We start from the raw sequence: 24,027 nt of genomic DNA on the forward strand, positions 1-24,027 counted from the left end.
ATAGTCAATATTTTAGGCTTTGCCAGCCATGCGATGTCTGTCCTAAGTATGCAACCCTGTGGTTGTAGCTCGAAAGCAGCCGTAGACAATACATAAATGAATGAGCGTGTGTTCCAATAAAACTTTATTTATGGACACTGGTGTTTGAATTTCGTATAATTTTCACTTGTCATGAAATATTTTTCTACTTTCAGTTTTTTTTTTTTCAGCCTTAGCTTGTGAGCAGTACCAAAATAAGGAGTGGCTGTATTTGGCCTGCTGACCTGCACAGTATGCAAGTGGAGGGGTTATTATATTGCTGCCTTTAACTTCCTGTCCAGCACAGGAATTCCAGCTTTAGCATTTCCTTCATGAGGTCAACCAGCCTGAGGCCTCATTTCTGCACTAGAAACTCTAAGCAGAAATATGACTCTTACTACTTGGCTATCATTTTGTGGAGGTTTTGTTTTTGTTTTTTAGTGAACTTGTAAAATTTTGATTGTAAATGTAGTGCATGCGTATTTTAAAATGCTTGGAAGATGCTGGCAACCATAAAATAAAAATTGCTAATGACCACAATTAATATCGTGATTTTTTTCTAACGAGAAGTATATGTGTAGTATGTATTTTTCCCTTCCAATTGAGATTGAATTGCATATATACTTTTGATTCCTTGTTTTTCCTTTTTGCAATATATATCAAGCATTTTTCCCATGTCATTAAAAATTCCTCAAGGATGCCAGTGGCACAATAGTTAATTATAAGGATGTTCCATAACTTACCTAATCAGTCCTTAATTGTTTAGACATTTGGATTGCTTTCAGGATATCTGGATTATAAACAATGTATAAAAACAATGCTTCTGGGAACAACCTTGTCCATAAATCTTTATCTCCCTCTTATCTTTTCTTTAAGGTATTGTTTGCTAAAGATTCCCAGGACAATTGTTTTTTCTGATTTATATTTCTGCAATTTTTGCTTTACAGAATTTTGCTTCACTGATTATGCGACTCATAAGGTTTCCTAAGGGACATGACTTCATTCTCCCCACACCCCCTGCTAGCTCCAGGCTGCCACTGGTCTGCTATCTGTTTATGATTTCATTTTGCAGTTTCTTTTTTTTTTTAAACAACCTAAAGTTGATTACCCCCTTTTTGACTAGAATTCCATCCTATATTGTAGTAATACTGCCATCTCCACTTTCTTTTTGCTTGCTTTCACCTGTTTTATACTTGAACATTCTTTTACTTTTAGTCTCTGTTATTTTGTTTGGAATATATCTTTTGTAAGCAGGACACAATTGAATTTTTTTTTCGAGACCCAGTCTTTTCTGCGTTATAGGGGAGAGTAAATGATTTGCATTTATTATGGTAGTGGATGTGTTTGGTTTGGGGTTGTCTGGTGTCAGGCTTTATGACATTTATATGTCTTTGTTATGTCTGTCATTTTGTGATTTTAATGGATATTATGTTTATTTGCTTCTCCTGTGATATGGAAGTTACGAATCCTAATATCAATTTCTCTGGTGGCTACCTTTAAAATTTTCAAAAATCTTATTTAATCTCCCCAGTCAGGCAGCTGTAAGTCCAGAGCAGGTCTTGTCCATGCCCCGTGTAACATGGCACAGGAAGGAGAGAAGCAAGAGACAGCATCTTTAGGAGAAACCACAATTGAGAGCCAGGCAGACAGGCACAGAGTGGGGAGGTAGTTATGGGGCAGCAGAGTGGAACCAGGGGATGTTCAAAGTGGGCCATGGGATGGAAGGTGGGAGCTGGAGGAATTTCCTCCTTCATAGGAATTCCTAACTATTGGTAGGAATGCACTTTATTCTTGACTATGTTTGAATGAGAGTCTCTTTTCATTAATTATGCTTCAAACACCAGTTATCTCTGGAATCAGAGAGACTAGAATTGATTCTCTACACTTCTGAGCTGAATGATCTTGGGGAAACATACAAAGTTCTCTGTTGAATGGGGTGGTAATAACACCTAAGTCAGGATTGCTGTAGGGATTAACTGGCATAAGACATGTAACATCTTAGCACAGTGCCTCGTACTTGGGAAGTGCTCGATAAATGTTAGATAGTATTATGATGGCTCTGAAGTCATGAGTGTTTATGTGTATGCGTCTTCTACCTGGAGGGCTGGGGATATTTTTAGCTGTTACTTGCCTGGAGATATGAAATAATTGGGATTTTTTTTCTTTTTTTCAAATCAGGGGAGAGAGGTGGAAAGAGAAGTGAGAGTGAGAGAAACAGGATTGGGAGAACAACAGGGCTTCAGGAAGAGGGGTACAGGCTGGGGAGCCGAGTGAGACTTGGGCTAAGAGCAGATACCTTGGACAGTTCCTCAGCTGGGAGGCATATTTAAGCAGGCGGGGCTCTGCAGGGCAGAAGGGAGTCAGGTTCCTGGGTGGCAGGGGGTGGTACTGAGAATAGTGGAGGTGAATTCAGGAAGAACAGGGACCTGGCATAGTTGGGGTTGGATGTGTTCATGAATGGAATGGGAAAGATCTGGGGTCCTGTTTCTGAGCAAGTTGTAGCCCTGCCTTGAGTCCCTGAGATAAAGCACTGCTGGGGACAAGAGGGAGAGGCTGACCAAAGGGAAGGGAAGGAGAGGAGTTGGGAGGGAGGGAGAGAGGCATACACAGGCATAAGTCTTTGCAGCTTTGGAGTCACCTTTCAGACCCACGTTCTCTCCACACTAGCTGAGTTAATGCTGTTCTGCCTTCCTTTGGGGAAATCTAGTGCACTAATGTCCCCCCATACATTAGGAAGTGACCCCCCTTCCCTTTGCCATTTCTGCATTTTTCAAGGGGATTAACGGCAAACTTACTTTTCACAACAATCTTCCTTGATATCTTTAGAATTGTTTCCTTAGAAGAAAAAAGTTATTTATTCATTTGCTGAACAAATATTTATTGAGCTTTCACTCTAGGTGCTAGTTACCCAGATAAAAACACAGGCAAGATTTGCCCACATGGAGCTTACATTCTAATGGGCGTGCAGTCTCTTCTCCTGCACACACCTAATGCTGGATGTAGGTTCCCCATGTGCAGGGACATCTGGGAAGATGATTTGAGGGTCTCTGCCCACCCTTCCTGTCCAGCACAGCCCCATGTTCAGATATGGATCTTCTAGAAAGGAGACAATTACAGCTATCCCATCTTGTTCTGGTGGTGGCGAGAGAGAGAAACTGGCTTCTGTGTGCAAGTCAAGGGGTGAGGCTTCTTGCCAAGATGGAAGAGTCTGGCCCAGCCTGGCAGCGCTGCCATCCAGAGGAGGAAGCACCCAAGACTGGATAGTCCAGCCAGGTCTGCGGCTTGGCAGGCTCCATTCTCCCCAGCAGAGCTCAGGTACCCACTGGGAGCCTGAACCTCGGCAAAGTAGGAAAACAGCTGTGATCCCTACTTCCCACCCCCCACCCCCATCTAGTAAAGATAGACAAATCCACATACAGCCACATCAAGCATTAAGTGTGCTGGGAGAAGGGAGCACAGAAATCCTGGGAGGAGGGATCTGGGCCCAGCCTGGGGGTGTCAGAGGAGACTTCACAGAGGAAGTGTCACTTAAACAAAGAGTTGGAGGCTGAGTGAGAACTGCCCAGGAGAAGGGAAGGCAGAAAGCTGGGCAGAGGGAATAACACATGAGAAGGCCCAGAGGCGAGGCACATGAAAGAAAGTGTTTAGATGCAAATGGATGTTGTTCTTTATTTCTGAGAGAGGCTGGAGCGGGAACAGTCGGGAAGGGTCCACGAGGGTTACGAGGGATGATGCTGAGAGAAGTGGACAAAGGCCAGATCACGCAGGTCCCAGAGGGCTTCCAATAGGTAATGAGTGAGCACCGACTGTGTACGGGGTCTTGTGCTAGGCACTGTGGGTACAGTAACGAATGGGACACCCACTGTGCTGACCTCACGGAACTCGGAACTCGGAGCTCACAGGCTGGCCGGGGAGTGAGCTTCTAGCACAAAGCCCGAAGCCCAGTAGAGCCCCCTCCTCTTCTTTTTAAACTGAGATTTATCTCATATACTCTAAAATCCACCCTTTTAAGGTGTTCAATTCGTTGGGTTTTAGTGTGTTCACAAGGTTGTGCAATCATTACCACTATCCAATTCCAGAACATTCTTATCACCCCAAGAAACCGTGTGCCCATTAGCAGTCACTTATTCCCCCATCTAGTCAGCGCCTGGCAACCACTACTCTGCTTTCTGTCTCTGTGGATTTCCCTATTCTGGACATTTCATGTAAATGGAAGCATAGAATATTTGTCCTTTTGTGTCTGGCTTTCACTTCACATAATGTTTTTGACGTTTTTCCATGTTATAGCATGTATCAGAACGTCATTCCTTTTTATGGCTGAATAATATTCCATTGTATGGATATGCCACATTTTGTTTATCCATTCATCTGTTGATGGACATTGGGTTGCTTCCACTTTTTGCCTATTATGAATTAATGTTACTATGAACATTTGTGTACAGTTTTTTGCATGATGCCTATGTTCATTTCTCTTGGGTAGATAGATACCTAGGGGTAGAATTGTGAGTCATCTGATAGCTCCATGTGTGATTTTTTTAGGAATTGCCAAATGGTTTTCCACAGTGGTTATACCACTTCACATTCCCACCAGCAGTGTGTGAAGGTCCCAATTGCTCCACCTTCTTGCCAATCCTTGTATGGACCAACCCCTCCTCTTCTTGAATGGGCCCCAGAGTGAGGCTCCGGGGGAAGAGCAAGGGCTGGCTTCTGGGGCCTGAGCTTGGAATGTGACTTTGTGGGAAGCCCACGTTTCCTGGCCCACCTTCCCACCACAGCTGAGTCACTGCCTGGGATCCTGGGGTGAACTGCCTGGCAGTGGGGCGGGCGGCAGCAGCCACTGCAGAAACTACCATTAGACTTGACTGAGTCCCCACCCCCCAGCCTGGTAGCTGGGCTTCCTTGAAAGCAGCTATTTCTGATTATTTTTGCTCCAGGGAGAAGAGTGGTGAGTGGGGGGGAGTTGAAATGGCTCAGTGGGACATTGCAGAATCAGTGCACTGAGGACCCAGGGCAACTTTGACTTGGGAGAAGAGTAAAGATGCTGCTTTCTGAGAGCACTGGCCCTCCTGTGTGCATCAGTGCAGAGAGCTGGGCCTGCTGAAACCCTGGCAGCACCTTGAGGAGGGGGAGAGGGAAGGAGGCCAGAGGAGCTGGTTTGACCAGGTTGCAGGTGCTGGGCCCGTGAGACACTGGGCAGTACAGACCTGGGCCCCATTCTCCATGGAGGAGGCACGGCCCAGGGCCTGGGGTGTGGTGCCTGGAGACAGGCCACCAGGATGCTTGGAAGGGGTGAGATGGGTCTGCCTAGAAAGGGAATGCTGCAGGAAGACAGAGTAAGGGTTTGAGCTCGGGCTCCAGCATCAGCCTTGACACATTTATTTGCTATGTGACCTCTGGCTAAAATGTTAACCTCTGTGTGCCTCAATGGCCTCAGCTGCAAACTACAATAGCAACAGGGTTACTGCAATGACTGTTAGTGATTGTTACCCCTATTATCATATAATTGTTGCCTTTAGAACACTGGACTCGGTCAGCAGTAGTTTTGTCATTTCTTTTATCTTTCTGCCGTCTGTGTGTCTGTCTTTGTGCTAATGTCCACATCCTTCCTGCACATCTGTCTGTTGCCTGCATTCCCTTCCCTGTCTCCTTGTTTGGCACAATTTTAGCCAAGTGGTTAAGTGCTTAGTCTGTGGAGGCTGCCAGGCCTGGGTTAAAACCCCAGCTCTACCATTCCCAGCCTCGTGTCCTAAGGCAAATCATTTCACGCTTTGGAGCCTGAGCCTCAGTGTGTCCCATTTGTGAACTGGGGCAGTAATAGCAGGTAGTTACTATGAGCAGGTTAATAATCCTCATAACTGGATTATGAGGATTAATTGACTTGACAGATGTAAATCACTTGAACAAATGCCTGGCCCAGGGTTAGTGCTGGATTGCAGAAGAACAGCCAAGGACTCAGGGCAAAGTGAGGACTGGGATCTTGGGCAGGAGGGTAGTGATGGGTGTACCCTGCCAAGCCTGGGGGAGGGGACGGGGTGGGGCGGGGCGGGAGGGCGCCTACGCAGCCACCAGGTCTGGCTGTGTTGCCGATGGAGGCTGAGGGAGGGGCATTTGTTCATTCGTCATTGAACAAAATCCACACTCGCTGCTTTCCGGTCCTTGTGTAGCCCTCTGCGTGGTGCCCGTGCCCGTGGGACTACTCTAGGAAATAGTCCCGTGGCCCCAGGAGCCAGCAGTGCTTCCCTTCCTTCCTTCGTTCACACAATAGGTGTTTATCGAGCACCTGCCACAGCCAGGCTTCGTACTGGGCCCCGGGAACTGCAGTCAGTGAGCTGGACATAGGCCCTGCCCTCGTGGAGCCCAGAGAACCAGATGACAGCTATACACTCGACGTACATGAATCAATCAACCTCTGACCACAGGTTGCGATAGCTGCTACTGCACAGTAAATGTTCAAATGTGCTGTATGTTTGGGAGACTTGACTGAGATTGGGGTGGTCATGGAGGATCTCCGTCAGGAGGTAACCATACTCCATCAGGAGGTATCAAAGGAGGGAGAGGACTTTCCCAGCCCAGGAGTGGGAGGAAAGAGGGTTCCAGGCACAATAAATGGTGTGTAAAAGGCCTTGAGAACAGGAGCTCAGTTTTTGTTTTGTTTTAGAAAATCAAAGAAGCCAGTGTGGCTGAGGCAATGGGAGATTTAGGGGTGGCGGTGGCAGGGCTGTGGTGGGAGGTGGGGTGGGGAGGGGGCAGGGGCTCCATCATGCTGCCCCTTGGAGACTGGGGAGATTGAGGCTTCATTGCTGGGCGCTCAGCAGGAGAAGGAAGCGGGGCGAGAGGGGAGGGCTTGGTGGGTGGTGCCTCACGGACGTGACGGTGCCAGTGGCAGCCGCGCTGACTCGGCACCCCAGGAAGATGTAGAGTGCCCAAGGTCCACCTCCAGCAGGCAGATGCCCCCTATCTTGCTGCCCCTGTTCTCCCAGGGCAGGACTGGAAACCACCCCTGTGGCCACATGTCGCCAGCCAGTTGAGGTCAGGCGATCTGCTCCAAGGGACACGGGGGGTCAGGTGCCAAAGAAAACACAAGCTTGTCAGTGCTGATGTCCCCCTCAAAGGCAGCCACCACCAGCCTCCTGCCGCGATGGGCCGGTTCAGCCTCACTTGCTACAGCTGGAGATGGAGGGAAGCAGATGGCCCGACTTGGCTCGGATTCCAGCCAGATTGCCAGGGAGATGTGGGCGGAGCAGTGGGTCGGCTCCAGGAGCTGGAATACATGAGCCAGGAGGGCTCGAGCCACTCCTTCGCATTCTTGGTGGCAACTTGCCTGTGTGGGGTGTGGCCTTACCATGGTCCTTAAACCAGGATGTGCTCATAGCTCCCTGGAGTGGCAGCCGCTGTCTTTCAGGACCAGGGCAAGAGCTCTTGCCAGATGCAAGATGTGGATGGCTTCATAGTTGTACCCAGGACAGGCAGAGGCAGGGGCTCGGTGATTGTTTTTTAAATAAGCGGTAATAGTAGATCTCAGTCATTGTCTTTCTTAATCCTCACAGCAGCCCGGAGGGAGGCGCTGTTGTGGTCCCAGTTTTACAGATGAGGACACAGAGGCCCAGAGAAGAGTGAGTTGCCTAAGGCCAGAACTAAACGAACTTGCAAGAACAGATGAGTGGCTCTGGCTGCAACATTCAAGTTTAGGAGTTGCTTTGGGGGCTGGGAGCAGACCTGCATGTGGGCAACCAGGAGAAGTTGTTTGTGCTTCCTGAGCCCCGTCAACCCCTGAGGCCTCAAGGCAGCCTCCTTTGCTGGGGAGGATGCTGAGAGCAAGAGCTGAGACTGGAGAGGTAGGCAGACAGGGCCACGGGTATGGCTGAGCAGGCTGCAGACTGCACTTTAGGGGGTGCCATTTACATAGACTATGATGAAAATAATGCCCCCTGGGATTGTGCAAGGTGGTAGCCCTAAAAATAAAATGGGACCATGCTATGCAGGACCTTAGAGGCCAGGGTTTGGCAAACTTTTTCTATAAAGGGCCAGATAGTGAATATTTTAGGCATTGCAAGCTAAATGGTCTCTGTCAAATACTCTTCTCTGTTGATGTGCACAAAAGCAGCCATAGGCAATATGTAAACAGATGTAATGTGTTTCAGTAAAACTTTATCTATAAAAACAGACTGCCAGATTTGGCCAACAGGCCCTAGTTTGACAACTCCCTTGTAGGCTACAGAAGGATTTTGAGCTTCATTCTAAGAGTGATGTGGGTTTTAAGCAGGCAGTGAGGAGGGCAGATTTGCATTTAAAATGCCCTCTGGAGGATCTGTGTCCCCCAGGGGAGCAGGGTCTTTGCCGATCCCTGAGCCCTTCTGTCTGCAAGAAGAGGCTTGGCCTGGGACCCCAAGGGCTTCCAGTGTTTGAGTGGCTCTCAGAACAGTCTGGACACCTGGCAGAGTTCCAGAAATGCTCGTTCCCATTCCTGGCCTCGGGGCAGAGTAGGACGACCCAGGGGTCCACAGTCTGGGCTTTGAAATCAGAGTGGCCTGTGCTGATACCAGCTCCTCTGTCTGGCCCTGTGTGACAATGAACCACCCCTTCCTGACCCTCAGTCTCCTCTTCTGTGTAAGGGGATTAATTACAGAAGCGAACCCTCGAGGGAAGGTGGTTCTGCATTGACCTGGGTGCATCGGAGAGGCTCAGGAAAAAGACACTGTTAATATATGAATCATTTTTCTCATTGAACCCCAGAGGCAAGGAGCCCTGGTTGTGCACTGGCCAGTGGAGGCTTTGCTCCAGGGAGCTGTGTCCAGAGCCAGGCTCAGGATTCCCAGCTAGAGCGGAAGTAGAACTTCTGAGGGGGCTTTGGCTCATGAATATTAAGGACTTCTTAGAGATAGGGATGATCTGTCCCACTTCTTGGGCTGAAAATAACTGCCCAGCACTGGGGAAATTACATGTCTTGGACTCCCACGCGGCATAGAGAGCGCCCCAATAATTACTGCACACAAATGCTGTGTTTGGCAGCTGATGCTTATTCTCTGCTTCAAAGAGTGTTTTCTGGCCAGGAAGCCTGGTCTACCACCCACTCCAATGGGATTTGAACCCTCTCTTATCTGAGCAGAACCTTCCAGAAGCCCATCCTGGACAGGGTCATGGTGGCTGCTTTTCTACTTTCCCAAAGGCTCCTGGCCAGGACCAGGGCACCCCACTGACCCTCAGAAGGGCTGGGGCTCGGTGATTGTGGCTTTGCTGTAATCTCACCTGGCCCTGAAGCTGAGCACAGCCACCAGATCATGCACGGCTCTGCAAGTAGGACCTGTCGGCAGCCCTGTATGCTACTATAGACATGAGCCATCCAGGGCTCAGCCCTGGAGGGGTGGTCTGCTTTGCTCAGAGACGGAGAGGCTGTGTCCCTGGAATGAGCCCTGGGGCTGCAGAGTAGGTTAAGGTCCTAGAAAGGTTCTTGAAAATCTACTGTGTGCTGGATCTTCGGAATAGAGCAGTAGCAGGTCACTGTCCTACCCTTTTGGGGCTTACAGTCCAGTAGGCAGACAGATCTGAACCTAATAGTTATGTAATTGTGGTTGTGATAAGGCCATAGATGAGATGTATAGGAGCCATGGATGTGCATGACATGGGGGTGTGCCCTCATCTGGGGAGTCAGGGAGGGCTTCTCTGAGTAAAAGGTGTTTGAGTTGAGACCTAAAGGATGAGAGTGAGGCAGGTTTGTGGGGGTGGGGGTGGGGGGTGGAGACGGATGTGTAGATAGATAGATGCATGGATGGATGGTTAGATGGGTGGGTGTGTGGGTGGTTGGATAGATGGGTGGATTGGTAGGTGGATGGACATATGGATGCATGGATGAATGATTGGGAACTGTCTTTGCAAAAGCTCAGAGGCCACAGGAAGTGTGGTGGTTCTCTAACTGCCCAGAGACAATAACAGAAGGTGTTTGGAGAACAAGAAATGAGGCTGAAGAGGTAGGCAAATAGGACCACTGTGTACAGCTGGGCAAGTAGTGCACTGACACAGCTCCAGGGGGTGCTAGTCTCATAGACTATGATGTGAATGGTGGCCCCGGCATTGTGCAAGATGGTGGCCTGCAGGCAGGGCTCACGTCATAGAAAACCTTGTATGCCAGAGTGAGGGTTTTGGATATTTTTTTCCCCAGAACAAGGATTTTAAGTTATTTATGATGGGCCTAATTTGCACTTATATGCCCCAAAGCAACGCTGTACAGTAGAACTTCTTGTGAAGATGGAAATGCTTCTCTGTTTCTGCTATTCTATGTCTATGTTCAGTGGGTCATAACTGCACACCCCGTGTGTGATGGGAAGCTGACTCCTGTCCCCTCCTGTTTCAGTACGCTATTTCCTGAAGAATAAAGTCAGCCCGGATTTGTGCAATGAGGACGGACTCACAGCCCTGCACCAGGTAAGGCCAGGCTTGTTGGGGTCCTCCAGAACCCTGCCCTCCCCAGAACCCCCCTGGACAGGCGCCTCATCTTCCCTACCAGGGCCCTCAGGGAAGAGGGAGGGAGGGGAGGGGTGCCCCAGCTGCCCCATTTGAAAAGCTCTTGTCTGCTTTGGAGATGTGTGTGTCTGTTACAGACACTCCTGCAGACCTCCATGCACGTGCACGTGCACATCCACACCCACACCCACAAGCTCCGAGGACAGCGAGCCTTTGTTCACTGCATCCTCACTGCCCAGCAAAGGGTTTGAACCACAAAGCAAGTTTGTTTGGAGCTTGACAGTTTACAAAGCATGTTGACACCAACCAGGGCATGCCACCCATGCTGGTGACAAAGGAGCACTGGTAGGACATATGGCTGTGAAACACGTGCTACCAGAACCCATAGCCTTCCCCGGGATGGCGCGATGGGTGCAGCCGCACTCTGGGCTGGCATCTGTCACCTGGATACTGCTGCAGCCTCCTAACTGTCCCCGGCAGCCAGTCTGGCCCTGCTGTAGTGCTTTCCCCACAGGGATGCTCAAGGCAAAAATCTACACGTGCCACTCAAAGCCCTCTGATGTCTTCCCCTTACACTGGGGGTAGAGAATAAACTCTCCCCTTACGAGGCCCCCGAGGCCCAGCCCTACAGAGCCCCCAAGCCTCATCTTGCACCACGTTCCCCAGTTCTCTGGGCTCTGGCAACCCGGCTTTTCAGAGTTGTGCACCCCCTGCCCATACTTCCCACAGCTTGTGCAGACGCTGTTTCCTTTTCTGTTCCCCAGTTAGCCCTGGTCCAGAGCAGGAGCCTGACCACTGTGCTCTCATCACTTGTGTTCTTTTCTTCTGAGTGCCCCTAAGTTTGTAATGAGTCACTTTAGCCATTAGTGCCATCATTTGAGAGCCACATCAGGGCAGTGCCCAGGTCCCAGCACCTTTCCCCACACTGGCATTCAGTAGGTGCTCAACATGTGCATGCTGCATTAATGAAGGAACACCTAAGCCTCCCTGTGTCCTGGCCCAAGTTTCTGAGCAGATGGACTTGAGTACAGCCTGGGGGGTGGGGGCCAGCCAGGCAGCCAGAACCCTGGGCAGGGGCAGGCCCCTCCACCTCCACATGAGGGCAGGGCAGGGGTGGGATGGACAGAGGCTGGCCACTGCTGTATGCGTGAACCCCAGGTGGGTCCCTACCCTCATCAGTGCAGCCCAGGTGTTCCTTGCATGTTCTCTTGGCCCTGGCACCCATTCTAGGCCAGCTGCCTCAGTAGCCCCCTGGACCCTTCCCATGGAAACTCTCTCAAACTCCCGGCTTCTCTGACTCTAGGGTGCCTGAAACTCCACCAGAGAGTGGAGAGTGGACATGTGCTTAAGTTTGCTCCAGCCTGGAGACCCAAACAGGAGATCTTGAGACTAGGCAGAGCCCACCAGCCATGGGCCTGTTGATAAAATGGATGGGCTGCCTCCTAAGAGCTACTTACAAAAAGTGAGGCAGTCAGGGATCATAGATGCGGATGAGGCCAGCACTGCCACTCACTAGCTGTGTGACCCTGGATAAGTTACTTTACCTCTCTGTGCCCCAGTTTCTTCTTTTGTAGAAAGCAATACTAAGTACTTATCTCATAGGTTTGTTGTGAGGAATAAATGATTCAAGCATCACTTGACACTGAATAAAATTAGTCATTATTATTGAAATTGTCACGTGTCCAACTTCTCAGCAAAGCACTTCACTTGTATATTCCATCTGATGCTCAGAATAGCCCTCTGAAATACGATTGTCCCCATTTTAAAGCTAAGGAAACAGGTTCAGGGACAGTGCTGTCCAGGGGAACTTTCTGCTATGCTGGAATTTTCAGTGTCTCTACTGTCCAGTGTGGTTGCCACTAGCCACATGTGGCTGTTGAGCACTTGAAATGTGGCTAGTGTGACCAAGGAACTGAAGTTTTGACTGTATTTAATATTAATGAATTTAAATAAACAGCGGCTCCCATCTTCCACAGTGAAACCTGGGGAGGTGAAGTCTCTTGGCCCAAGGTCGTATAACACTTCGGGGGGAAGGATCTTGTACTTTAACTGTTGAGCAGGTACAGCTGTTTGCTGTGCTCTGAGCTCCTGGTCCAGGTCCACCCCCTCGAGTTGCTGTCCCTGCCGCAGTGGACTCAAAAGTGGCCCTGTCTTCAGCTGGGGTTTTCTTTTACCCCCTTGTCATGCCTCCATTTCTCTGCCTTGGTGAGCATCGGTTCCCCAGGGCCAGTTCCTCCTGTGGGTTCCCAGGCCTCTGGGGGTGCACAGTCTGGGAGATGGGAACTTGTCAGGCTCTGAGTTTAACTGCATGAAACTCATGGCAGCTAAACCTCCCTTCTTCCCTCCCCCCCACCCGCTCCTGGCCCCATTTTGTGAGCTCTCTCACTTTGTCTCTCTGGCCTTGGACTCCCACTCATTTATTCAACAAATACATGTTTTGCACCTGCTCCATGCCGGACCCAGAAGGAAGTTAGGCAAGGTCCCTGCTCTCAGAGTTCAGAGTGTTGCATGGCCACAGACAAATAACAGAGGCAATGCTTGGATGGAGGTAAGCACAGGGCACTGTAGGAGCTCAAGGTGAGCTGATGGCCCTGATTCAAAGGGAACTGAGAAAGGCTTCCAAGAGGAAGGATCATCTGAGCAGGGTTTTGAAGGATGAGTAGGAGCTTGGCAGATAGAAAAGGGTAAGGAAGAGCATCAAGGTTGGAACTTCAAGTTCCCACCTCTCAGCCTGTGCACCCCCAGAGGCCTGGGAACCCACAGGAGGAACTGGCCCTGGGGAACCGATGTTCACCAAGGACAGAGAAGTGGAGCATGTACAAAGGCACAAGAAGAGAGCTCAGCATTTCAAGTTTTGATGTCAGGGGTTCAGTATGGCATAGAGTGCAGGGGTCCTCAGGGGGACTGGCAGGATGCAAGACTGGGAGGGTTGAGAGCAGTACCTTTAGAGTCAGATTGCCTAGATTTTAATCCATCTCTGAAGCTTGCTGTACATGACCTTGTACAATTGGCCTCTTGGAGCCAGTTTCCCATCTGTAAATGGAGATGATAGGTTCCTCATGGGCCCTAGTAAACCCTCAAAACACATTAGGATAACTGATAATGTGACCTCTCACTGCTGTGGAGGTGGTCATGGTTATCATTGTTATTGTGACCACTGCTCCAGGACAACAAAGGAGATTGGGGCACATTAAGGAGAGCTTCACATGCCTGGCAAAGGAGTGTGGGTTTTCTTCTCTTGGCAACAGGGAGCCCTCAGAGGTTTGCAAACTGAGGGCAGCATGATTAGATTAACGAGGAAGCTCTGGCTGGTGGAGAGGGTTTGGTTGGGGGAGGTGGGCAGCTCCGTGCAGGGAGAGATGATGGAGCCTCAACCAGGGCAGTGGGGATGGGGGTGGCCTGGAGGGTGACTTAGGAGATGGGATCCACCTGCCAGGTGATGGATTGGAGTGGGAAGTGAGGGGGCAGGAGGAGTCATCCCAAGTGCCAGGTGCCATTTCCCACCTTGAGGAATGCAGGGGAGGAAGCCTGCCCACCCCCCATGCTTCTCCCCGCCTCCCTCTCCGTGTGGGCTCCTACCCTAAGCTTTTGTTCAGGTCTGGTCTCCTAGGTGCCAGCTAGACCACCTGCAGGTCTGTATCACAAGTCTCTGCAATTCTGGGTGCACAACCATCCCCCACTTTAACCTGAGGCCTCTCCTGCCCCATGTTTTCTGCAGCTCTCTGGCCCACCTGCCCCCCTCCCGTGGCAGGGACCTCCCAGCCCTGTCTCCCGGTGACAGCCTGGCACCCTGCGCCTTTCCCCGCCCTCTCACTCCGGCGCCTGTGCGCCCTCTGGCGGCTGCGCAGAGCTGCTGCATGGTTCTGCCGGGTGCCTGGGACCGCGCCACCCCGCCTCACCCCCGCACTTTTTTGATACATCTTTCCCCGCCCAGCCAGAGAGGCGCCGTCAGACCCACAGGGGCTGGCGCAGAAAGAGAACTCGGGTCTCTGGCGCCGTGTGTGCAAACGCCTGCTCCCTTCCCACATGCCCCTCTGGCCTGGAGCCCTGCCACCCCACCCCACTCCCACTGCCACCCGTGGGCGCGCTCAGGCCGCCCTGCCTCATTCTGCCGGCCTCCAGCCACCTCCCCCCCATCCCTACCGTCATTCGGCAGTGCAGGCCACCATCCTCTCTTCACTGGGTGACTTCCTCAGAGGTCCTCCGGCCCCTCCCCCAGAAGTACACGCATACACACAGGCACACGTGTCTGTTCTCCACACGTAACCAGAGGAGGGATTTTTTTGAAGAAGCAAATTTGATTGTGCTGCTCCCGGGGGATGGGGGTGGGGATGGGGCTGACCCCCCTCTCCAAGTCTGTAGTCAGTGTCCCCCACGGCAGGAGTGCAAACATGGCTGTCTCCTCACAAGGGCGGTTTCAGGTCCTTCCAGAGCCCTCCTGTGGAGCTGGGCTGTTTGGGGGTTGGCTCAGTTACTTGGGGCTTCCCCAAGAACTGGGCTCCTGGATCAGAAGCTCCTAAGTCAGAGGTTTCAAACTCTGATCTGGGGCCACAGCTTGGAAGCCACCTTTGGGAAGCCCCACACTCCACCCCCCACCCCAATCTTCCTCTGCTTCAACCTGAACAGCCTTGCTTGAATTTACTGGTTACCTATGTTAGGAAAAAGCCTGCTGGAATTAAAAAATATGTATTTAAAACCTTGTTCACAATCCTGCCCATCCTACCAACGCTAGTAATGTTCTTTACAGCTGACAGGGTATTTTTGTTTTGTTTGTGACCTTCATATTTTTATTGTATATAGTATTAACTTCATTTTTACTCAGGAGGAACAGGCTCAGAGCGGTTAAGTGACTTGCCAAAGGACACACAGCATATAGGTGGTGGAGCTGGATTCAGACTCAGGCAGTCTGGCTCCACTGTCCTCATGGCCGCTCATGGAAACATGGCCTTTCCCCACCAGGGCGTGGGACCCTGCCCTGAGCTGACTCTGCCTGTGACCCCTTACAGTGTTGCATTGACAACTTTGAGGAAATTGTCAAGCTGCTCCTTTCCCATGGTGCGAACGTGAATGCCAAGGACAACGAGCTGTGGACACCCCTGCATGCCGCGGCCACCTGCGGCCACATCAACCTGGTGAAGATCCTCGTTCAGTAGTACGTACCTCTCCCTTCCTGGCCCGGGTCCCAGGAACAGCCTCCCCTCTGCCCAAGGGGTGGGGTTCTGTCCTTACTCCTCACTGCCTGCTGCCTTGCTGGGTTTTCCCAAGTGCTTTTATTCTCTCTCTCTTCCCCTCCCTCCCTCCCTTCCTCCCCCCCCTTCCTCTCTCTTCCTCTCTCTCTCTGTCTCTCTTCCTCTTTGTCTCCCTCTTGGGGATTGGATCATGTTCCCCACAAAAGGCATGTTTGGGTCCCCACCCCTGGTCCTTTGAAGATATTGGTTCAGGTGTGGCCCAAACTGAATGAGGGTGGGCCTTGATCCAATATGGCTCAAGTCCTTAAAAGCAAAGGAGATTGGACATGGAAGGAGAAGCCACAGCGAGCAGTCAGAGGCTGGAAGTCAGTGGAACCCAGAAGAGAAAGAAGACACTGCCATGTGCATTACCATGTGATGGAAAAGCTGAGGAACCCCAAGAATTGGCAGCCAGCCAGAAGACATGACCCTGGGGGAAGCAAGCCTTCTAGCCTCTGAAACTGTGAGCCAAAAAATTCCTGTTGTGAAGCTAACTCATTGTATGGTATTTGTTTTAGCAGCTGGGAAACTAATGCTAGGAGTAGTGTGTTGCTATGACAAGTGCCTAAAAATGTGGGAACAGCTTTGGAATGGGCTAATGGGTAGAGACTGGAAGAACTGTGAGGTACTTGATAGAAATGGCCTAGGTTAGTTTGAAGAGACCGTTGGTAGAAATGTAGACATTAAAGTCACTTCGATGAGGCCTTAGAAGGAAATGATGAATGGCTAATGGAAATTGGAAGAAAGGCGATCCTTGTTATAAAGTGGCACAGAACTTGGCAAAATTGTGTTCTGATGTCAGATTGGAAGTGGAAGATGAAAGTGATGAACTGGGGTATTTAGCTGAGGAGATTTCCAGACCGAGTATGAACGTGCAGTCTGGTTTCTCCTTGCAGCTTATGGTAAGATGCGAGAAGAAAGGGATAAACTGAGATTTAAACTCTTAAGCACAAAGGAAGCAGAAATGGATGCTTTTGAAAATCCTCAGCCTATCCAGGTTAGCATGCTATGAGACTCGGGCCAGAAGGGGCTCTATCAGGGACCTCCTGTACTTTCAGAAAGTGAGTCCCCAGAGACCAGGGCTGCATGTGAAAGTTTAACTGAACAACCTTTGCTAAAGAGAAGTGTGGTTGAACATGAGTCCAGTTAGCCATTTCAGTGGAAGTCTTGACTGGAAATGCAGTTATTCAGGATGAATCTGTGCAGAGTTCTGTTGTCTGATGGTTTGGACCTGCTTGAACTGCACACAAGATTTTTGCAAAATTTGTCTGTGCAGAACCACTCCCAGCTGGACTGAAAGGGACAGAGAAGAGATAAATTGAAGGAAGAATGACTTCAAGGGCAGAACCATAGAAGATGAAGTCTAGACCAAAGAGATCTCTTTGGACCAAGACAGTGGGCCCACCCACAAGTGTGGAAAGGGCAGGCCCACCCCTGTGCTTGGAGGGGCGGGCCTCAGACCTCATTATTCAGGGAGAGTGCCTCCACCCCAGTGCTCAGAGATGGTGGGCCCTGGCATTCGTGGAAAGCCTGGCTGCCATGCTGATGCACGGAGGGGGCGGGGCCTTCACTCCAGTGATCGGGGAAAGCATGGTCGCTGCAGCTCAAAAGTCAAAACACTGATCTTTAGATGACTCTCAGACCTTGAAATCTACTGAACTTTGCCCTGCTGGGTTTCGGAATTGTTTGGGACCCGTGACCCCTGTTTTCCTTCTAATTTCTCCCTTCTGGAACGGGAATGTCTCTTCTATGCTGCCCCACCATTGTATATTAGAAGCAGATAACTTATTTTGTAGGTTTTACAGGACCTTCAGACAGAGGAATTTTGGCCCAGATCTATGCCCCTAATTGAGACTTTGGACCTAGCAACGTCACTGAAATGACTTAAAGCTTTAGGGATGTTGTGATGGAAGGAATGTATTTTGCGTGTGGGAAGAACATGTCTTTGGGGTCCAGAAAGTGGACTGTTGGGGAATGAATCATGTCATTCATTCATGTCCCACAAAAGGCATGTTCAGGTCCCCACCACTCGTCCTTTGAAGATATTATTGGTTCAAGTGTGGCCCAAACCGAATGAGGATGGGCCTTGATCCAATATGGCTGGAGTCCTTACAAGCAAAGGAAATTGGACACAGGAGGAGATGCCACAGGGAGCAGCCAGAAGCTGGAAGTCAATGGGACCCAGAAGAGAAAGGAGAAGACACTGCCATGTGCATTGCCATGTGATAGAAAAGCCAAGGAACCCCAAGGATTGGCAGCCAGCCGGAAGATACAACCCTGGGGGAAGCAAGCCTTCTAGCCTCTGAAACTGTGAGCCAATGAATTCCTGTTACACCAGTCCGTTTATTGTATGGTATTTGTTTTAGCAGCCAGGAACCTAGAATACTTCCCATCCTCTCTTCTCTGTCTCTTTCTTTGTTTCTACCTCTCCTCCTCCCAATTCCCTTTTTCTCTCTCTACCTCTGTGTCTTTCTTTCCCTGTCTTTTTCTCTTGGTATTTGTCTCTCCTTCACTCTCTTTCTTTCTTTGCGACTCCTTCACTCTCTTTTCCTCTGTTTTTTCTACTCTCTGTCTCCCTTGTTTCTTCTACTTGTCTTGCTAGTAAAAAAAAAAAAAAAAAAGAAAATAGGAAGGAAAAGAAAAGCAAGCTCCCTTCCTTGGCCTTGTCCCCAAATCTTGTCCACTTTTTCCTTTCTTTGGGCCAGACCTGCTTTGGGAGACTCTGTGCAGCAGCATCTTTGCCGCGGATAAGGCCATTTCCCCCTGTACTGTCCTGAGGGCCTTTCCCTGAAATTCCTTCTAGTCTGCTCAGATTCTGTAAACACAGCAAAGGCAGCACTCCATTTCAAGTGTGTTCAGTTGAATTCAGGTAGTAATCGGTGGGCCCTGAGCTGGGCCAGGCCTGGGCAGAGCACTGGGCTCCCAGGGTGGCGTGGGTCCTGGGCCACTGGGGACACAGGTGCTTTCAGTACCAGAGCTGAGACAGAGCAAGACCAGTGGGCTGGGGTCCCGGAGGCCGAGGAGAGCATCTGAGAACAGGTTCATGGGTGTCTTGGTGGAGAGGCAGGAGCCTTTTTGGTGGCTTCCAGGGAAGATGGAGATGACAGTACTGCTTCCCTGGCTCAGAGAAGTTGATTCCCTTGCCCAAGGGCACACAGGAACATGAGAGGTCACAGTGGAGGGATGCTAGGTCGAAAGACAGGATGGTGGCCCATGCCCACACCTCTGATGAGAATCTGGGCCCAGCTAAATCTGCCAGGAGCATCAGCTGGCCACAGCCAGATCAGCAGTGATGCCCAGAGGAAGAAGATATTGGTGCCAGCCAGGTACAGCAGGAACCAATGCTGATCTGTCCCAGAACCACCCAGGGCATGGATTTAAAAAGCATAATCATGGGCTCCACCCCCAGAGACTCTATTTCAGAAGGTATGAGGGAGGTCCAGGAAGCTGCATTTTATTTTAATGGTCTCCAGGTAATTGGTGCAGGGTGTCCCAGGACCATACTTGGGAATCACTGAACCAAAGGGCAAATCCTTCCAGGGAGCCCCAAGAGTCTGTCCAGCTCTGTCCTGATGAGCCTATTGGGAAGGTGAAGGATAACTGAGGATGTTTCTACACTTGGGCAAAGATTGAAATGGAACATGGAGAAATGAAAAGAGCTGGCACCTAAGAGACCCAGGTTTGAGTCTTGACCCTACCACATCTTAGCTTTGTGACCTTGGACAAATGATTGAACCTTTCAGAACCTGCTGCTCCTTGAGTGAAATGGGGCTAACTGTACTAACCCAAGAGGATTATTATGAGGATTTGATAAGATGATGCATGTGCAGGACTTAGATCAGGGCTGGCTCTGCATAGATGCCTGGTAAAGAAAGCTGCAGCCATTTATATTATTTTTATTACTGTCACCAAGGAGGACTTTGACATCTGTCCTCAAGGGCCTGCCTTTTGGTTCAACAGAGCGGGAAGCTGGGGGAAGTCTGCTGGGATAGCTCTCTGGGGACCTTGGGGCCTTCTTACCAGGGGCCCCAGGATGCTGAAGCTATTGTCCTCCATCTGGCTGTGTGCTGGGCAGAACTAAGCATCCCCTTGCTGGGGTGCACCTTGGGGTGTGGGTAATAGATGGGGAGGCAGAAGCAGCCCAGACCAACCGTAGCCACAGCTACCTGGCCCTCACCTGGCCCTTTCTCTGCAGTGGGGCCGACTTACTCGCCGTCAACTCTGATGGGAACATGCCGTATGACCTCTGCGAGGATGAGCCCACCCTGGATGTCATTGAGACCTGCATGGCGTACCAGGGTAAGGGCAGGTTGGCCTTCTGAAAAGCGGGCTGGTGTGGGGCTGCAGGCATCCCTCAAATTAACGCAGGTGACCAAGGAGCTGGCTAGGTGCCCAGGGCCTGGCTGCCTCCCTCGGGCTAAGCACTCAGTAAATGGGATAGTTCCTCATTATCGTTATCTGTGCTCTTAACATGAGGACACCAAAGGACCCTGGGAAACGTGCCGGGCAGCAGGGAGGTGGTGTTCTCATCCGCGTCACCCACGCACAGGAGGCCTCAGCTGGCCTTGTCTTCTCCTCGTTAGTGGTAACAATTCAATTCAACAAACATTCACAATAAAAATATATTCCCATTTGGGAAAATAATAAAAGATCAAGAACATTTGTGGGTGCCTGTGCTGTACTAGGCACCATGCTGGCTGCCAGGGGCCCAGATCAACAAGATGTGTTCTCAGCTCACAAGTGAGTTTCAGAGAGGAAACAAATGTGGCAGTCAGAGAGGCCTGCCATCCCCCTCCCCACCACGTGCGCCCTTCTGGGGCTTCTCCTCAGACTTATGTCTCCACCCGTAACCAGGACTGTGGCCCTGGGTGATGTCCAGGCTGCCCTGGGCCTTTCTCCCCAGGTCACTGCAATAGCCACCAACTTGGTCCCCTCGTCCTGCGCCCAGGCTTTTCCTCCCCGACTTCTGCAGAGGTTCTTATCTATTTTTGTGCCAATCGGGTGAAGCTATGGACCCCTTCTCAGTATAGTGTTATTAAATGTAGTTGTAAGAATCATAGGATTATCGAGGAAGCCAATTATATTAAAATACAGCTGTCAAAACATTTTTTAAATGTGTGATATAGAAACTTTACTAATTCATTCAATAATAAGATAATGTGATATAAAAATGCTTATGGTTTTTGTTGACGGCAAAGTTACAGGAACCACGGATACGACTGTGGGTTTTGCCTACACTTATAGTGGAAGGAAGTGCTAATTTTCACTTAAAGGTTAGTGAAAATAAACATGTAATTTTTTTCTCCTTTCAAGTTTACAGAACTCCCCTGAATTCTACCCAAGAACCCCTGAACCAGTGGGCTCTTTCTTAGAGCTGCTCTCCTTAAATGCGATTCATTGCTGCCAGTAGCCCTTAAACTTCTTAGCCAGGGATTCAGGGCCTCAGGATGGCTTTCTGAGCCCCTCTACCTGAACTTACTCACCTCTTCATTCAAAAGTAATATACCTGATACTTCAGTCATTCCTCTGACAAAAATCTGTTGACCATTGTGCCCGGCGCTGTGAACGTAACTGTGAATGAGGCATGGAGCTCCCAGCCCTCTTGCAGTTCACATTCTGCTGGGGAGTCGGGCAAAACACAAGTCTGCAGGAAACATCAAAGTTTACAAATTGCGAAGAAACTAACAGAGACCCTGGTCAGATCGGGTGGGCAGTGGAGGTGATCCAGGCCACGTCCTGAAAAATCAGACGGAGCCATCTGAACAGGTGGAGGTGGGTTGGTGGGTGGTGGGGACTTCCAGGTAGAAGACCACTGTGGCCCGAAGTCACCAGTATGACTGGGCTACGTGCTGAGTGCCTCGTTCTGTGGGTGTGTGTTCTTCAGGCCTGGGGCTCCGTGGTCTATGGGTGTGTCGTCTGCCCCCTCAACTGGCAGGGCCTGGGAGCAGAAGCCATGCCTCCCCCATCTTCCCTCCCTCTCCCACTCCCCTTGGAGCCTAGGTCTGGGGCTGCTGAGTAAATATCCCCTGCCCCGTTGCAGGCATCACCCAAGAAAAGATCAATGAGATGCGGGCGGCACCCGAGCAGCAGATGATTGCGGACATCCACTGCATGATTGCAGCCGGCCAGGACCTGGACTGGGTAGATGCCCAGGGCGCCACACTGGTGAGGACCTGAGCCAGCTGGTTTGGGCTGGAGGGGCCAGGCCTTTGCAACTGGGACCTGTCTGTGGCCTTGGACCTCGTCTAGGGCCCCTTTGGGGCCAGGGTGGCTTCTTTGAGAATCCAGCTCCCTCTGGCTGGGGCCAGGAGTCAGGAACCCTGAGTGGGAGGCTTGGCTCTGCAGTCCCTCTGTTCCTTCTCCAAGTTCCTCCTTCACCCCAGGCTCCAGCTCTCCAATCCTGGGCTCGCTATTCTCTGCTCCTCCTGGGTTGCCCCCCTTCAAGGACTGCTGCCATCATTCATCCACTCACCCAGGCCATCTTGCTTTGCAGTGTCTGCTTCCCTGCCCAGTGTCTCCCCTCCCGCCCCATGGCCATAACTGCCTTGCCTCATCAGCGCTCTCATTGCTGCAATGGTTCCTCCTCTGGGTTCCCTGATTTCGGTGTCCAGATACCCCCAGGCATCCATCCATCCATCCATCCATTCATCCCAGTTAACATTTATTGAACATGTCGTCTCTGCTAGTGGAAACTTCTTCTCTCTCAAATCTGCCTGGGTAACTCCACTCATCCTTTCAGCTCATGCCAGTGTCCAGGAAGGCCTTCTCTCATAGCATAATGCAGCCCCATATCAGGGAGTCAGCGTCTGCAGCCCCTAAACTGAAAACAAGAATATGGCAGTGGAAGCCACTCCCTGAAGGCTGGGCCCTGGCTCTGTGCTGCTCTCGGGCACTCAGGGACAGTAAGACGTGAATTCACCAGGTAGGGCTCTGTGTCTCCCCTCACTGCCCCTCAGGCCGGACCTGGTGGCCCAAGTAAAGTAATTGGACTTCTCCCACTTGGTCCCTGACCCTCTCTCTTTACATTTCTATTAACTGGGTCACCAGCGTAGCACCCAAGGATGGAGCCAGATACTGAGACTGATGCTGAGGTCTGGAGCCAAGGCCAGGCTGTACCAGGCATTGCCCACCCTGACCGGAGTCCCACCGGCTTGGTGACCAGGCACTCTGGACCCAGGGGCTTTCTCCTCCCAGGCTGGGGCTGGCCTCAGGGACCCACTCACTTGGTCTTCCCAGGGAAGTGGAGATAGTAACAGTATGCAACTCACTGGACTTTTGTAAGGATTAAACGCTCAGCACAGAGTCCATAAATTCTGAATAGACATCAGTGATTATCATTATTGCTGTTATCAATATCAGTCTCCCAGTCATCCTTTTTTATTCCCAGCCACATACTGAGGCCCCACGGTTTGCAATGTCTGGCTGGTCAGCCAGGTGCTATTCTCCACAACTGGCAAGCACCAGCCATTTATAAATCAGTTAATTATACTAGTTGGCATGTGTGCCTGAACCAGATCACTCCCTGGATTTATTCTGACCAAAAAAAAAAAAAAAAAAAAACCCAAGGAAAACCACCGTTTGCCTTCCAGCCTAGCACCTTCACCTTCACCCCAGGTGATATAGCATCTGCCCACCGGGGTTGTGTTCTGGGTTCTCCAGTTTCCTCACCTCCAGTCAGCCTGCTGCTGGTCTCCATGGGCTCTCACCTCTACCTCCCACTTTGGCTTGGCAGTTGGCTTCTCTTTGCCTCACCTTGTTCTCTTTCCTTCATCCACCCCCATGGGGCAAGAGTCAAGTTCTCTGTAATAATATGAATCACTGGGTGAGTGCTCACCATATTCTAAACACTTTATGTATTTTCTGGGAGATGGGGGTTATTATTGTTCCCATTGAACAAGTGTGACAACTGAGGCCTGCAATGGGGCAGCCATTACTAGAGGCTTTTGCTGGTGCTAGGTAGAAGAGTTGGGACCTAGACATAGGGCTTTCCCTTACTGGGTATATTAGTTATCTATTGCTGCATAACAAACTACCCAAACCTTAGTGTCTTACAGCAAACAGATAACATTTATTATTTCACATAGTTTCTGTGGGTCACAGGGTTGGGAACAGCTTAGCTGGACAGTTCTGGCTCAGGGTCTCCCATGATACTGCAGTCAAGGTGTTGGCTGCAGCTCCTGTCATCTGAAGGCTCGACTGGAGCTGGAGCATCCCCTTCCAAGATGGCTCCCTCACCTGGCTGTTGGCAGGAGGCCTCAGTTTCTCTCCTCCTTAGGACCCCTCCTCAGGGCTGCTTGAGTGTTCTTACAACATGGTGGCTGGC

General features: G+C 50.6%; 1 protein-coding gene across 4 annotated transcripts in view; it reads left to right on the forward strand.

Moving 5' to 3' along the window:
* PPP1R16B (protein phosphatase 1 regulatory subunit 16B) overlaps nucleotides 1-24,027 on the forward strand; it is a 97,906-nt gene that overhangs the window by 61,850 nt on the left and 12,029 nt on the right. For all 4 annotated transcript variants that reach the window (XM_037812315.1, XM_037812313.1, XM_037812314.1 and 1 more), the window contains 4 exons: nucleotides 10,367-10,437; nucleotides 15,483-15,628; nucleotides 19,900-20,003; nucleotides 21,745-21,869. In XM_037812315.1, the coding sequence (XP_037668243.1) occupies nucleotides 10,367-10,437; nucleotides 15,483-15,628; nucleotides 19,900-20,003; nucleotides 21,745-21,869 (446 nt within the window). The remainder of the gene's footprint in view (nucleotides 1-10,366; nucleotides 10,438-15,482; nucleotides 15,629-19,899; nucleotides 20,004-21,744; nucleotides 21,870-24,027) is intronic.

The sequence above is a fragment of the Choloepus didactylus genome, chromosome 19 (assembly GCF_015220235.1).
Source record: "Choloepus didactylus isolate mChoDid1 chromosome 19, mChoDid1.pri, whole genome shotgun sequence".
NCBI lineage: Eukaryota > Metazoa > Chordata > Mammalia > Pilosa > Megalonychidae > Choloepus > Choloepus didactylus.